The sequence below is a fragment of the Falco naumanni genome, chromosome 2 (genome assembly GCF_017639655.2).
Source record: "Falco naumanni isolate bFalNau1 chromosome 2, bFalNau1.pat, whole genome shotgun sequence".
In the NCBI taxonomy this organism is placed as follows: Eukaryota; Metazoa; Chordata; class Aves; order Falconiformes; family Falconidae; genus Falco; species Falco naumanni.
The window spans coordinates 32,040,610-32,055,891 of NC_054055.1; the positions used below are offsets into that span (position 1 = coordinate 32,040,610).

The 15,282-nt window shown below is 36.6% G+C and overlaps 1 protein-coding gene across 13 annotated transcripts in view; it reads left to right on the forward strand.

Moving 5' to 3' along the window:
• LOC121083434 (RCC1 and BTB domain-containing protein 2) overlaps positions 1-15,282 on the forward strand; it is a 46,732-nt gene that overhangs the window by 18,450 nt on the left and 13,000 nt on the right. For 12 of the 13 annotated variants that reach the window (XM_040583851.1, XM_040583852.1, XM_040583858.1 and 9 more), the window contains 8 exons: positions 2,006-2,069; positions 4,851-5,009; positions 5,466-5,616; positions 7,785-7,951; positions 8,671-8,829; positions 10,383-10,490; positions 12,455-12,597; positions 14,337-14,527. In XM_040583851.1, the coding sequence (XP_040439785.1) occupies positions 2,006-2,069; positions 4,851-5,009; positions 5,466-5,616; positions 7,785-7,951; positions 8,671-8,829; positions 10,383-10,490; positions 12,455-12,597; positions 14,337-14,527 (1,142 nt within the window). Of the gene's footprint in view, positions 1-1,021; positions 1,063-2,005; positions 2,070-4,850; positions 5,010-5,465; positions 5,617-7,784; positions 7,952-8,670; positions 8,830-10,382; positions 10,491-12,454; positions 12,598-14,336; positions 14,528-15,282 lie in introns of all 13 variants that reach the window. The other variant, XM_040583857.1, reaches the window with a different exon arrangement.

The window sequence follows — 15,282 nt, forward strand, 5'->3', positions numbered from 1 at the left end:
GGGCTGGTGCGTGGATGAAGTGGCAGGCAGTCATCTGCGGCTGCTTGGTTCCACCCCCCCCCCCCCCAACCCCTGGCTGGGGTGGGGTGTGTGTGTGTGTGTAAATACCGGGGGCCGGATTGAGGACCCTGGGGGCCATATCCAGCCCGCGAGCCATAGTTTTAGGACCCCTGGGGTAGCATATCAGCATTGCTAGTGAGTGCTGGAAATTGATGCTGCAAAATACTGGATAGCCTTGATAATCAGTTTCACAGGACTACTAAAGTATTTGAAATTAAATGTTTTGGAACTTCAGTAATACAGTTCTGGACAGGCTGTGCTCATGCCACAGGCTTTAATTGGGTGAGTTGTTTCTAGTTTAAATAGAGATAGTGTACACAAAATCAACTGGTTGCATTCTTGTTGTTTGAACAAGTATGTTGAAGAAAATAAGAAAATTACAAATTGCTTAATAGCAAGAGCTTAACTGTTACCCTATATCCGTTAAGTTCTAAAGCATGGTAAATGTCTGTGTGCCTTGCTGTTCTTAGCTGCTGCTCCAGCATGGCATGGATACCCTATAGGTCGCATATCATATCTGCCAGCACCATTTGGTGTTGGGGATCCCCAAGGTCATCTCAGATAGCAGGAGGTGCTAATGTGTGGGCAACTGAATCAGCCCGTTAGCCTTTCCTAGTTAAAAGGGAATATAACTTAGCTTCAAGTTATTTCCATTTGGAAAGCCTTAAGCTCAAAGTCAACATGGACAAGAGAGTAGCTGGGCTTCCACACGCGAGCTGAATTTATCATGTAATGTCTCAGACTAAGTGTATAAAATACAATGTGTGTATGTAGATTTGTGGGTTTTGTTAAAACATAAGCTTAACAGTGTGCATGTTCAGTATAGTTAAGCTGCAGCAATTGTTTGGATTTTATTTAAGTAAATAATTTTTGTTTATTCAGTAAATTATTATAGATGTTAATTATTTTAAAAAAATATTTAAATCATATTAATTTCACATATTCTATATTCTTGGCCTAGGTCTTAAGACCTGAAGTCTTGCGTAAGAGGCATGTTTAGTAGTAAGTTAGTTTTATAAAGCTACATTTGATACTTCTTTTTCTGTGGTATTCCTCTGAAAAGTAACTAAGTAAAATGGTACCTTGTTTGTTGGATGTTATTCTGCCTGTAGTCAGAATTTTGCAGGCATTTAATTTTACATGAAACATAAACAGATTTTTAACCTTGGCTGAACCAGTGTACCTCAAAGAAAATTATTATGTACAACTTTCTCACTTGTTGAGTAAAAGAAGCTTGCACAGCTTCAGAGCTGTTTACTCATTTTTGCAGTTTTACTGAAAATGGAGTTGCATGGCTTTATGTTAGGAACTAATTTAAGGATAGTAGAGTCGTGCATATTTTATTTGTGAAGAAACATCTGATCTGAAAATCTGTTTCTATTGATAATGCATGTCATAAAAATTATACAAGTCATTTGCAGGGTTGGCAATATTTTCTGAAGCAGAGTGATTATTTTAACAATTTTAAGTAAACCTGAAAAGACCCAAATGTTTTTCTAACATTGCTTCTCAGAATGGAACTGGAATAAGGGCATTTGAAGGCTTAAGCCAGAAATGGAAAGCTCTGACGCATGTGCTTTTCTTCACTGAAAGAAACGTCTTGAAAAATTATGTCAGCAAGGTTCTAAATTTATTCTTCCTGCAATAAAAAGACATTGGAGTATTGTGTTTAATGAAACTTCTTCCTTTCCAATCGCACTGATTAATTTTGTTACTTGTTTAAAAAAAAAAAAAAAAATTGTCCAAGATTTCTTATGTAAGTAAGAATACAGAAGAGCAGAGTCTAACTGATCACTGTACATTGAATATAAAACCAAAGTTAAGTGAGCTTTGTGTGTGTTGTTTTCTCCCTCATGGGTGCAAATAGTTCTGGCTTAATATTGTGTATTGTTAGCGTTGTTGCAGCATTATGATATGGTTATTTTAACCAGCTCTCTCTCTGCAGGGGGACACAAGCACAAATCCATATGGAGGATGAATCTCCTCCTCCTCAAGGAGTCGGTGTTAAGGTCAGAGTGTGAATTTGTATTGAGAGTTCTGTACTGCTCTACTCAAAAGGAAGAAGTTTGGTTCCATTTTGCAGTACCTTAGTATTTGCTGGTAGCTCTTAAGATAAACAGAAAACTAAAGCTATAGGTAGAAAAATGATACTGGCAAATGAAATGTTGCTTATATGAGTCGCAGAATATTAGAAAAACATTATATTCATTTTAATTAAGTTGAATTGCTCATTTGGCTTAAAAAGCTAGTTTAATTTAGCATTAAGTTCCAAAGTTACATCTTCCAGCCTAATGTTTCAACAACATAAACTTGTTAGAATTAACTTTTGTAGCATAATTTGTGGCAAAAACTTCCTCCCATTTTTCCTTTTTATTTTCTTTAAACACTCTGTGTATAAAACTTAATGAAACATCATTCAGATGTTGAGCTTAATGATTATGCCTTTTAAGGTGGTCTGTGTGACAAATAACTGAATAACAAGCTTCCAAATGGTCAAATGAACTGTAGAAGTTTTAGATTCCTTAAGGCATAACTGATACACATTTGGGATAGGTAGATGGACTGTATGAAATCTCAGATTCTGGTCTATCTTTCATTACATTGTGCAATGCAATGAGAAAACTGATCACTTATGAGACATAAATATTGGCAGGCTGATAGTTCAATCTGTTTTTCATATTTTGGGGCCAATATATAATGGAGAAAATCTTGAAAGGTGAGAGAGTATCTCTTACGTTGACTGTTGCTGGTAATTCCAGACAGGATTTAATGGATATTTTTTGGTGTGATAATGTTTATTTCTTTTGTTTTAAAAAAGTCAGTATCAGAAGTGTTTCCTTGGGTGCTTTTTATAATAGTAGTTTGGGTTTTTTCCTTCAGTGTATTATTTTAGTGTTAAGAAATGTTACAGTTTGGGGGGTTTTAGCCTGCTAATTATAGAAGTAGAATATGAGTGCTTTGTAGAAGGAAGTTACAGGAAAAACCTATTCTATTTAAGATGAATGGGTTCTGACCTACTGTACACTCGGAATTTAGAGCCCTTATATTAAAGAAACTAATATATTATTTCAGTAAGGGAATCTGTATAACTGAAGGACACACTGATTGTGGTTTTGAACCTCAGGCTTCGTCAGTCTTGAGCAAAAGTGGGATGCAGTTTTGTTGGTGCAATTGAAAGAGTGATCAGTGATGCTTTCAGCATTCATTATCATATTTTTTAAATCCTCCATAGAATTAATGCTAACCTTCTGACATAAAACAAATTGTGCTGCAAACAGCAGATGAATGAAGCCTGATTCCATGTGGATTCATGTCCTTTGTCTCTTATAACCCTGTGGTGTCATGAAGGACAGCATTTGCTAGGACTAGCTTGGACCTAATTGCTTACTGACTTATCAAATAACATACATGTCTGATTATCCAGCTGCCTACTGCCAAATAGGTGGTGTTAGCAGAATCTTACTTTCCTTCCACTTACAAATCTGGCAGAAATTGCTCAGTTACTTGGTGTGAGGAGGTGGGGAAAGAACTGGTGTGATCAAACCCACAACTTTAGTGAAGATGACCAATCCTTCTTGCCCTTTCTCAGAAATACATTATGAAGGAATGTGTGATTAACAGATATTTGTTTAACGATTTTAGTTCAGGATTAATTCAGGGTTTACCACTGTAGTTCCAAATGTTATCTATGTTTCTGTGTACTTTTTTGTATTAAGTGATACTAATCAAAAAAGCAATACTCTTCTGACCAGCATAACATGCTTCAGACTCCAAATTAGAATTTATTTGCATCTTTGTTTCAGTCAGAGGTAGAAAAAATGAGGTTCTGTAACAGATCATTTTGCAAGTCTGGTACTTGCTAGAAGTAAACCAGGAACGTTACATGGTAGGCTACATAATGCCTGTGATAGGCAAAAGCTGTTCTTACTTACCTTCTGATCTGGCAAGTAATGCCGCTTTGCTTTCACATTCAGAGCCATTTTAATTTCAGTAAAAAAAATTAGATGCATGCTCTGTGCAAAATTTGCCATTGAATTTTGGTACTGCAACATTTTTCTGATTTGTGCTATGATAAAGCGGTAGAAATGTTGCATAAGATCCAGACATTAGCTTGACTAGTTTTAATGTCTGGAGAGACTTATTATTCTTTCTCTTTAACTATAAACTTGTAATTTGTGCTTGGATAAGCTGGAAAATGTTCAATTATCTTTTTTTCTTTTTTTTTTTTTAATCATATGGCTACTTACATAAAATGGAGATATTCTTAGGAAGTTCCCAAAGATTCAAGAATTGTTGAAACACAAGTAAATTTCAGAAGTAAAGGAGAAAGGAAAAAGTTTCTCAAGTTTTCTCAGGTTTCCATTTTCAATGTTAAAAAAAGAAAGTGTATATTTATCAAAGATGCGTGTATCCTTGGGCAGATTTTTTTTATGGTTTCATCTTTTAACGGGAATTTTAGTATTGGAGAAAAAGACAAATTAATTTCAAGTTTTGAATGTATGCTTTACACTTTATGTTAGAATCCTGTACATTGAATTCTGTAAACTAGCAGTTAAGTTGTATGAATGCAGTGAAAATACAACCTCACCATTTAATCTTATAAGGTACTTTTCTCCATGCATATAGATACTTTTTTTCTGGATCAGGATATAGTTTATTTTAATGGCTTCCCTTCTAGAATTAAAATACTGGTTTGTGGTTGAAAAAGTAGAATTTTTTTTCCTTTTTACTGTGCAAAGGTATACATTTCTCACTGTTTAGGTATTTTATATAATTTTTCATAATATCAGGTCTTGGAGGCAACATTATTGTCAGCCCTGAAGATGCTGGATGTTGGGAAATGGCCCATTTTTTCTCTCTGTTCCCAAGAAGAGCTCAAGTTAATTCGTCAAGCCTGTGTATTTGGCAATGCTGGTAATGAAGTGTTGTATGCAACTGAAAATGATGAGGTAATTGTCCAAGAATGTGTATGAACATGACATATTTAGTAATTTATGTATCAAGTTATTCTGAAAGCCAGTACTATGATAGTATATCTTAAAAAAGTTGCATGCAAAAATGTCTGATTTGTTTTGATTGCTACTAAAATATTTTCAATTCAAATTAATGGCTTCCTACCACAGTCAGAGCATAAAGAGAAGGTGGAGTTAGACATTTCTTCAAGGTGCATAGTGATAGGAGGAGAGGCTGAGTCAGCATTAGGGAAAAAAAAATTACTGTGAGTGGTTAAATCCTGGAGGGGTTGTGAGATCTTTTCCTTGGAGGTATTCAAGACTCTACTGGACATAGCCTTGAGTCAGCTAATCTCTTTAGACCTTTGTGGAGCTGGGGGTTTGTTTAGTTGACCTTTAGAGAAGGTCCTCTATTCCAATCTAAATTATGATTCTGTGGTTCTTTTATAACAGGTTTTTGTGCTTGGCATGAACTGCAGTGGGTGTTTGGGAACAGGTGACATGCAGAGCACTATTGAACCGAGGAGGTTAGATACTCTGTGTGGCAAAAAGATAGCCTGTCTGAGTTATGGAAGTGGCCCACATGTTGTTCTTGCTACAGAAGGTAAAGTATGATCTGAATATTGCTTTTCCAGATAATCCACTTTACTTAGTCCAGCAGGTGTGAAAGGTCTGTGCTGGTAATACGAGAGAATTGGGATAGACATTGGCTATCAAGTCCAACATATTTTCATTGGTGAATGTGATGTGTCAGCTAGTTCTGTTATAGCTAGTTCTTTTCAAAAGTTTTTCAGGCTCTCCTTTAATTTTGTTGCCACTTTGGGAAGGTTTTAATTTTTACTTTGCGGTTTGGAACTATTGATTGCTTTTGAAACGCATCAGTGGCTATGTTATCCCCCTATGTTCTTGTGCTGATGTTGTCCTTTTGCTAAAATGCATCTTTTCCCTCCTGTACCTACTTTTGGATGTGCTTAAAAGACCAGTTATATCACCTCTCAGCCTTTTGTTTTCACTTGTCTTATTGACACACCGTTATCCACATCATGCTAGTGGCCCTTCTGTTCATAATTAAGCACATTATTTTCGAAGACAAATGACTAATACTGTGTTCCCAGTGAGGTTCTGTTAGTCTGACTGATGATGTTAACATTTGTCTCTTTCTCCATTAATGAGAATAAATCTTTTTGAGTAGTCTAAATTAGATGACGAAGGGTAGGTGAGAGAAATTATAAATGTGTGACTGTTCTTTATATTCAATTACATTCCACTGTTTTCTCCAGTCTTCAGGGTGGGCCATTCTGAATGCTTTTTATATATCTTATCTATATTCTTCTGAGCTTTGTTGCTGGCAGATCTCACTGACGCTCGTACTCCTTACCCAGATAATAAAGTACTGCAAAAGAACAGGTCCAGGACTAATCCTTGAGGATTTTTACTCGTAACGCCATTCACATGAATAACTTCCATTCAGCACAGCCTTTTTTAACCCACCTTTCAGACAGGCATTATGTATTTCACAATTCTTTAATTACTATCATTTCCAGTTTATATTGTATATTTCTATGTGGCTGTTTCACTTGTTTACTGAAATTTATATTCTCAGGTTGGGAAGGAAGGGAAGGTTGTTTGCTTTTGACAGGATAAAGTAATCAATCTAACCTGTTACTGTAGACCAGAAATACTGGTTTAATGTAGCATGTTTTGCTGTGAAACGTCAATTTCACTCGGCTCCATGCTCATATACCTTCTGGGCATGCAGTTCCAGCTAGCCTTACCGTCTGTGGTCCCAACCCAGGAGCACTTTAATGCGGATAACCTCATCTAACCACAATTATAGATCTTGATACAGATGCACACTTTGTAGTTCTGAGGGAATCCTCCTTCAGGATAAGGAGATCCTGGTGATCTCCTTAGAAATTGGATGGATTTGTATGTCAAACCTAGCTCTCATACAATAATTATATGATTTAGGTTTAGAAAATTAAGATAATGCTCATAATAGACAAGATGAATGCAGGAGAGCTATTCATCATCCTGCACAACTGTGACTAGAGGACACTTGATTTAAAACCGGTGAAAGTGAGTACAAAAAGGTGTTAGCTTCATGGATAACAACAGAACCAGAAGTACCTGGTAATATCTGTACTCTAGTGATTGTAAATGCTTGGGAACTACAAAAAGTGACCAGGCTTATGTTTCTCTTGAACAGCAGCTTTTTTCTATTGCCAGTTGGAGACAGAATTTTGCACTAGGAGGACCGTTGGTCTAACCCAGTCAGACATTTCTCGCATTCCTAATTTTACTAGCATGTTTCTCAAAATAGAGGACGTGAATAGTACATTTGAATAACAAGTAAATAATGTTATGTTTATTAATACGTAATAGGATTTTTTTCTCACAAGCATCCTCGTGCATATTGTCAAGGAGTGAAGCTTGTTATTTGAATTTTCCAAAGCGGGAAACAGTGCCAACATGTAGACAAGAAATTGTGATTGATTGTCAGTAACAAATTGAAATGGGGACACTTGACTGTCATTTCATCCTTTTCTCTTCTGTATTGCACTATCTCCTTTCTTTTAACTACATGATTTCCTTTACTAAGATTATGGTGATACTATCCTTTGGGATTTGTCATCCATGCTATGCAAAGGTAGCATTAGCAAGTCAATGCACTTGAGCATCAAAGGGCGCGCATATATATATATACATACACGCTTAAATATGTATATTGTTATTGAATTTGACTTTTCAATTGGGAAAATTTTATTTTAGAAGGAGAAGTGTATACGTGGGGTCATAATGCTTATAGTCAGCTGGGCAATGGCACAACAAATCATGGTTTCATCCCCTGTCAAGTCTCTACTAACCTGGTGAACAAGAAAGTCATTGAAGTTGCCTGTGGCTCTCATCATTCCATGGTGTTAACATCTGATGGAGAGGTGAGAATAGCTGGAATTAATCTCTTTTTTTTTTTTTTTTCTCCTTCTCTTCATGAAATTCATGTATGTGAGAAACAGGAAACTATTGTGTACCTAGAACATTAGACCTTGCTTCTTGCTAGCCCTGCAGTGCTGATGCAACACAAATGTTTGATAAAAATGGAAAACCTGTTAGGGTCTAGCTGCTTTGAAGTGCATGCAGAACATTGATTTTTGTAACACATCTGCTTGGAATAATCAATTATAATTTCTTTACAGAGGGCAGGTAGTTCCTTCCTATGCTATACTATACTGTAGATGCTTTAATGGCATTAAAGCTGACAATAATATAAATCACATTCATCTAAGGAGTTCTGCCCACCAAAGTAAAAAGTTTTCTGTCATTTACTTCAAAGTGCCATTTGTGTCCAGTTAGCTATTCTACTTCGGGTTCTAGAAAACTAGCAATGGACTCTTCCAGCATAAACGTAGCTGTCATGTTGCCTCATACCTTTAATTGGAGGAACAGAAAAGAATGGTATAGTTTTATAAAATTGAGTTGCATATTTTTGAAAGAAACAATTAAACTGTAAAGCTGCATTTCTTCCTAGATCTTCAAAAGGATAAATCTGCTTGAACTCAAAATGGTTTTTTATGCATATAACTTTTTTCCTCTCTTGCATATGTATTTTGAACTGTATATTATATAGCATTCTTTTATGACAATTCTCTTACACCAGGTATACACATGGGGTTATAATAACTCAGGGCAAGTCGGATCTGGTTCAACAGCTAATCAACCAATTCCTCGAAGAGTTACCAACTGTCTACAAAATAAAATAGTAGTTAATATAGCTTGTGGACAGATGTGCTCTATGGCTGTGGTGGAAAATGGAGAGGTAAGAAATTTTAAGTGTATTTTCTGACTTAATTTTATTTGATGTAGATTATTTCAGATCTGTCAGTAGTGAGCTACTACTCAAAAAGGAAGTGTACCATTTCAGACTCCCTCAAATCTACCTGCTTATACTGCTTGTAAAACCCCTTGTCATGAATAGTCCTGATCATTCTGACATATTTAAGCACATCTTCCTATCCATGCTGATTATGGTTTCTCCTTTAGAAAGGAGGTAGTGAAACAGGGAAAATTATTCACTAAAATTTGGTTTAGGGCTTTTTGGTTTATGAGATTACTCATAAAATTCAGCAGCTGTTTCTATTTATCAGCTATTGAAGTTGGCTTTGAGTTGAAGGAATTCCAGTATGAAATTTCAGGTTTACTTGAAAATACAATTGTGAAGTAAAAATAGTATTGTGAAGGTCAGGAGATTTTTATAAATTTGGGGATTAAATCACATCAAATCTATATATGTATACTTTCCATTTGATGCTAGCTTCATGTTCTCATATGTAAAAATAATTACATTTATATCAGAAACTTACTGATTTTTAGAGCTGATATTATATTCTAGCAAAAATGAAAGTGCCGATTAAGTCAACCTACTGCTGTCTTTAGCATTCATAGAAACATAAAATACATAGGTAGCGAAGTGAATATTCAAACAGAAACTAGAATATTAAGTGTCAAGAGTGTGAGAATAATCTGAATGCTATTTTAATTTTCAGTGCTCATATGCACACCTTGTCAAGAGAAAGCAGAAAATAAAAGTACATTGCATATATTTGTTCTGCTGCAGTACCCTTTGAATCCCTCTAGTACTTTATCGTTGCAAAGATACAAAGAGGTTGTTGTGTTCTTGGTTTAGTTCATGTAAACTGAAGATTTTGGGCAGCCTACATCCTCTCTAGCTCTATTACTCCAAGCATTTCAGTTTAGACCTAAGTAGCTATTGACTACAGTAGAACATATGTCACTTAAGAAAGGGAAATACTGAAGCCTGATAATTTATGTTCAGCGTAAAGCTATCAACAGCCTGCTCAATCAAACTGTTGTTCATAGCTTCCAGTTTATATTTGGTTTAGCGTGTTTTCTTTTCTGTTAGAGGATTTTTGAATGAGAAATTAGCTCTTTGAAAAAGAGTATTCATGCTGAATTTGCTCTGTGCTGGGAAACAGCCACATGAATCACTTATTTTATACTCTTCTTATTAAAATGTTGTAGTCTTACATAATCTAACTCTTAAAAAGCAACACGAATATGAAAGTTTAGAATTTTAGATGAGCATGCAGTTGGTATTTTAAACAGAAACAGCATCCACAATTTGCAGTACAGAACAACATGCACATATGTATGTGTATATATATGTGTGTATATATATAGGTATGTTTGTATATATGTGTTTGTGTGTATCTACCTATGTAGTACAGATTCTAGAGGTGTGGGGATGGAAAGTATTAAGGAAAATTATCATTGTAACTCTGAAATAGTTACATTGCTTTCAAAAGAAGTAGATAGTAGCAAGCAGTTAAACTCCTTGTTTCTGTTTTTCAGGTCTATGTCTGGGGTTACAATGGCAATGGCCAGCTTGGGCTGGGCAGCAGTGGCAATCAGCCAACACCTTGCCGAATAGCAGCTTTGCAAGGCATTCGTGTACAGCGGGTATGTGTGTGATGCTCCACGTCAAACCTTTTATGAAAATATGCTAAGGCATATTCTAAAGTTAAAGGAAACAGGGTTTTATTTAAAGGGCCATTAATCGGAATAAAAACATGTATCTTAAAATGGACCTCTTGTCAGTAGGGGAGGAACTGTGGCCCTGTGGAGTTCAGTGGGAATTTTGCCATTGGCTTCAATGAGGTCAGGATTTTACTGAAAGAGGATGAGGCCATTAGAAATGTTAGGTCTTTTTTTTTCTCCTGGGAAACGTAACAGGGGTTTTGTTTGTTTGTTTGTTTTTTATTTTAGTTAATAAGAAAGCCTTTGTTAACCCCATTCTTCATTTAACCCCCATTGTCTTTTCTGGGAAAATGCTGCAGTTTAGCATTTTGTCTTTCTGGCAGACTGAGTATCACTTTTAGAATTGCAGTCCAGCCACAGTGACTAAGTGGTATTTGGAGTCTGAAGAAATTGTCTCCAACTGCTTTTGGTCAACAGTTGGCATGATTCTATGGTTAGTCTTGAACTTGGGTGGTTATTACACTTTATCAAATAGCCTGGCTACAGTGTAACTAGCAAACTGATAACCTGTTTTGACTGATAAGAAATATTTAAAGTAACTGTAGAACTTTTCAGTTCAGTTTTTAATTGATTTATCCAAAATAGAGGATACTGTCAGGAAAATGACACATTCTGCTAGAAAATATAGGGTTTGTAACCTGGTGAAAATTTACAGGACTAATTTGAACTTTGGATTTATAGACTTTGGATTTAGGGGAAGTTTTGGATTTTATAAATCTTTTAAAATAAACTCATTTAATGATAGTTTTACATTCAGTTCATACAAACAGTAGCTTTGCTGTTAACGGTGTTGGAGAGTAACATAATAAAGGGAATATTATTTTTCCCCTGTATTTATTGTCCTGTTTAGAGAGTGAGTGCACCGGTAGGTTTGACTTGGATCCTATTTCTATCCACTTCATTTGCTTGATACTGATTAATACCAAGTTGTATACCTCCAATCAGTGAATAACTTCAGGATTTATCTCATCTAAGCCCATCATATGCTTCATGGATGTCAGTGGACTACATGTACTTACAGTATATCTGCTTTACAGATTATATGAAGATGTGTGCTAGTTTTGAACAATGTGAATTGATAGCCATCTAGCTATAATGTTATATTAATTCATGCAGAGCAAGAGTGTTGCTGGTAATTTTGCCATTGTGTTATCTGTATGTGCAGCATGTGCTGCATATATAGGTCGTAAAGTGAGTATTCAAGCAACCTTGTGTGGGGTGCCTGGGGAGGCAGCTCAGCAGGACCGAGTGGGTTTCCACAAGAAGGTATGAGCTGACAGTTGTGTACTGCCATCAAGATGGAGAGTTTCATTTCTTCCCTCTTTCATGACTGGCTGCTTCTGTTGATCACCTTGTGTGGGCACTGGTGGTCCTCAGGCCCAGCTGTGGAGAGTTTTCTTCGAATGATGTAACTCATCTCAGCAGAGGGTCCACTGGAGCTGGCACAGGGAGTGGACAGTTCTGGGTGGCTGGCAGTCAGGGAGTAGAGGAGCAGACAGGGAGACCTCACCTGTTTTTACAGGCCTGTAAGATATTCACATTGGAGCAGTTGCCCATAGAGCAAGGTCAATACAAGACTGTCTGCCTCTTTCTGCATGCTGTTCATATTTGTCATATAGTTTTCTTTCTTCCTCAATTTCTAGCTATTCCTTTGCTGTACTCTTGAGATGATCTGGCAGGGTTCCTCACTGGTACCTTTTTTCCTCAGTCACCTCATCTGCTTTGCTTCCCTTTTTAATGAATGTTTCTCTATTTGTAATTATTTTTAATTTTTACACTGATATAGAATCAGTAACATTAATGTATAGCATAACATGTAACTATCTGTTATGTATTAACTTACTGTTACATAAAAATGAGATTGTTCTTTTTATTATTCCTTATAGGTTGCCTGTGGCTATGCACATACATTAGTGCTAACAGATGAAGGTCAGATATATGCCTGGGGAGCCAATTCACATGGCCAGTTAGGTACTGGGAATAAAAGTAACCAGTCTTATCCTACAACAGTTATGGTGGATAAGGACAGGTAATGCTTACAGTCTTGCAGTCAGACATTAGTTGTCATACTCTCAGAAGAGCTACAGAAAAATTGTGGCATTTTTAATCTGTTTTTTGGAAGAAATGGCCTGTAATTTTTTGTAGTAGTTCTTCTGCTAAATGTGAATGGAATTTTCAGTGAAAGTGCTTGAATCTGCCCCATATAACCACCCTTGTGAAAGAGAAACTGAATGTTCTGAGCCTGAATGTGCTATTTTCTGCTTCGTCTCACACTGTACTTTATAGGCCTTAATTGCAGTTTCTCTTCAGTGGTGTAGTTTCATTGTTTGAAGTCAACAATAAAAGCTTTATTGTTTCTGAATATAAATTGACTTTTAGTATGCTACTTTTGACAAGAAGTACATACAGAAAAAGTAAAATTGGACATCTGGAATTTGTGTTATTTCTGCTGTTAAGTCCAGCTCATAACCCAGGAGAGAAAGAAAGAGAGTTCTGTTGCCTGAAAATTAAGCTTAGATTTTTCAGAAGTTAAATATTTTCCAGTAAGGCCTTGATGGTTAGTGGGTGGTTATTTCTATGGCTAATGTAAAGCTGTGTATATATGTGGCCAGAAATTTGAATCTGTTCCTTACTACTAAGGTCTTGATTTTGGCCTTCTGTTGTGAATGATAAGAAAAGTGAGATGTTCCTCTTAAACTTATGTCTGTGTACAGTACTGTAAGAGGCAACTCGCTCCGGTGATGAGACATGACCTGTTTTTAAGGTTTTGATTTCTTTGTGTGTTTGTGCTTTTGCTTAAAATGTAGCTGATTATTTTTTTTTCCAGAATTTTGGCTGCAGTTAAAATGTTACCACGTTTTAATACAGGTTTTAATGTTGTGCCTTTTGTTGGCCAGAATATGTATTCCTGGTGTCGGTGAGAATATTACACTCACTACAGCCTGCAAGATTTGTACGTACAGCTTTAAGCAAGTTGCTTCCCAGCCGTTTTCCCCAGACAGCTGGGGAAACAAGTAAACAAGCAGTAGTTCATGCTGTAAAACAGTGGATTGTGTAATGTTGTACACGGTGCAAGTTTTGAAATCCTAAATGAACTTTTGAATTAGCAAGATAGCCTAACGTAGCTAAAATACACTTAGAAACAGCTTTTAGTGCTGTTTGGTTCTGATTTTTTATTTTCAAAATGAAAGTCTGTTAAACATCAGTAATAGTAATTGTGTGAATAATTACATTCTTTTAATTAAAAGTATGTTTAAATTGTTGTTTTATAACTGTTACCGATAAGCAAGCAGGAAAAAGTTTTTCATTAACTTTCAATTATAAGCCAAAATGCAAATTCCCTTTTTTTTTTAAATGTCTCCTCATTTCCTCTTCCATCTTCTCCAAGTTCCTGTTCTCTACAGCTTAATGCAGCCACTCACCTCACTGCTTAGCACCACCAAGGACATTCAGAGTCTTGAAACTCTGTTTGAGGGAGCTAAGGGGCTCATTAGAGCATGTGCTGCAGCAGATACACGGCTCTGCTGCAAGAGTGTCTTACCACTCCCAAGATGCTTTTTCATTGAGAAACGTTGAGCGCATGCCATTTGAAGGAACATTGATAGCCCTTTTAATTTTGCTACGTATGATCAGAAAACATTCTTGCAATTGGAAATGCATGCTTACAAATGTTTTGCAACAGAGGAAGACAGGAGGTAGTGAGCTTCACTGTATTTTCTTCTTCTGAGAGTGACTTGCCTTTTTTTCTTTGTTTGCTTGTAAATTCAGAGTTACAGAGATTGCAGCCTGCCACTCTGCTCACACGTCAGCTGCCAAGACCCAGAGCGGCCAGGTGTACATGTGGGGCCAATGCCGTGGGCAGTCAGTGATCCTTCCCCACCTCACTCACTTTGCCTGCACTGATGATGTGTTTGCTTGCTTTGCTACTCCTGCAGTTATGTGGCGTCTGCTGTCAGTAGGTGAGCTTAAAAGTATTTTTTTTTGTTCTGACACCTTCTAAATAGAATCATTAGTACATAAAACATTTGCGTGTATTGGAAGTCTAATCTTAATTTCTTGCAAAAATATACACTGGGAAGCATAATCATATGTTACATATGTGTAATTGGTAATATGGAATTGTAAAAATTGCGAAGGCCTGATGGCAGTGCTAAACAATTGTTTTATTGATGTAGTTCATTTCTGTGGGGAAATGCCTTGGGTTTGGGGAGGGGTTTTTTTGTATAACCACTGAATGTTGCTGTACAGTGGCCATGGGTGGAGAAACTGAGTTTAAATTGGGAGACTTGAGGAGCCATGCAGAACATTTAGGAACCCTGCAGCTTTCCTTGATGCCCTTTAGTAGACAACTGAGAAATGAGGGAGCCAAATTCCCGTGTTCAGAACTGGCCACAGGCACTTAGTCTCATCACAAGTGATCATGACCTGCACTTCTGAAGAGACAGGTTGCTGGATCTCAGTTATTTGATTAACATTAAGGCTTGTCTTGCTGGTCTTGACTAAAAAGTGTTAAGTATATAGCACTAATGGAGAGCTCATTCCTCAGCCTCAAATTCAATTCTGTATGGGTTGCTAATTAAGTTACTGGCTTTGCTGACCTAATCAAAGGTGAGATTCTTGGGGTTGTTTGTAGGTATCATCTGGGAGCTTATGCTAAATGCTGGAATGAAGCAACTTGTAATTTGTAGTTTGAGCTGTACTGAGTCCATCATGC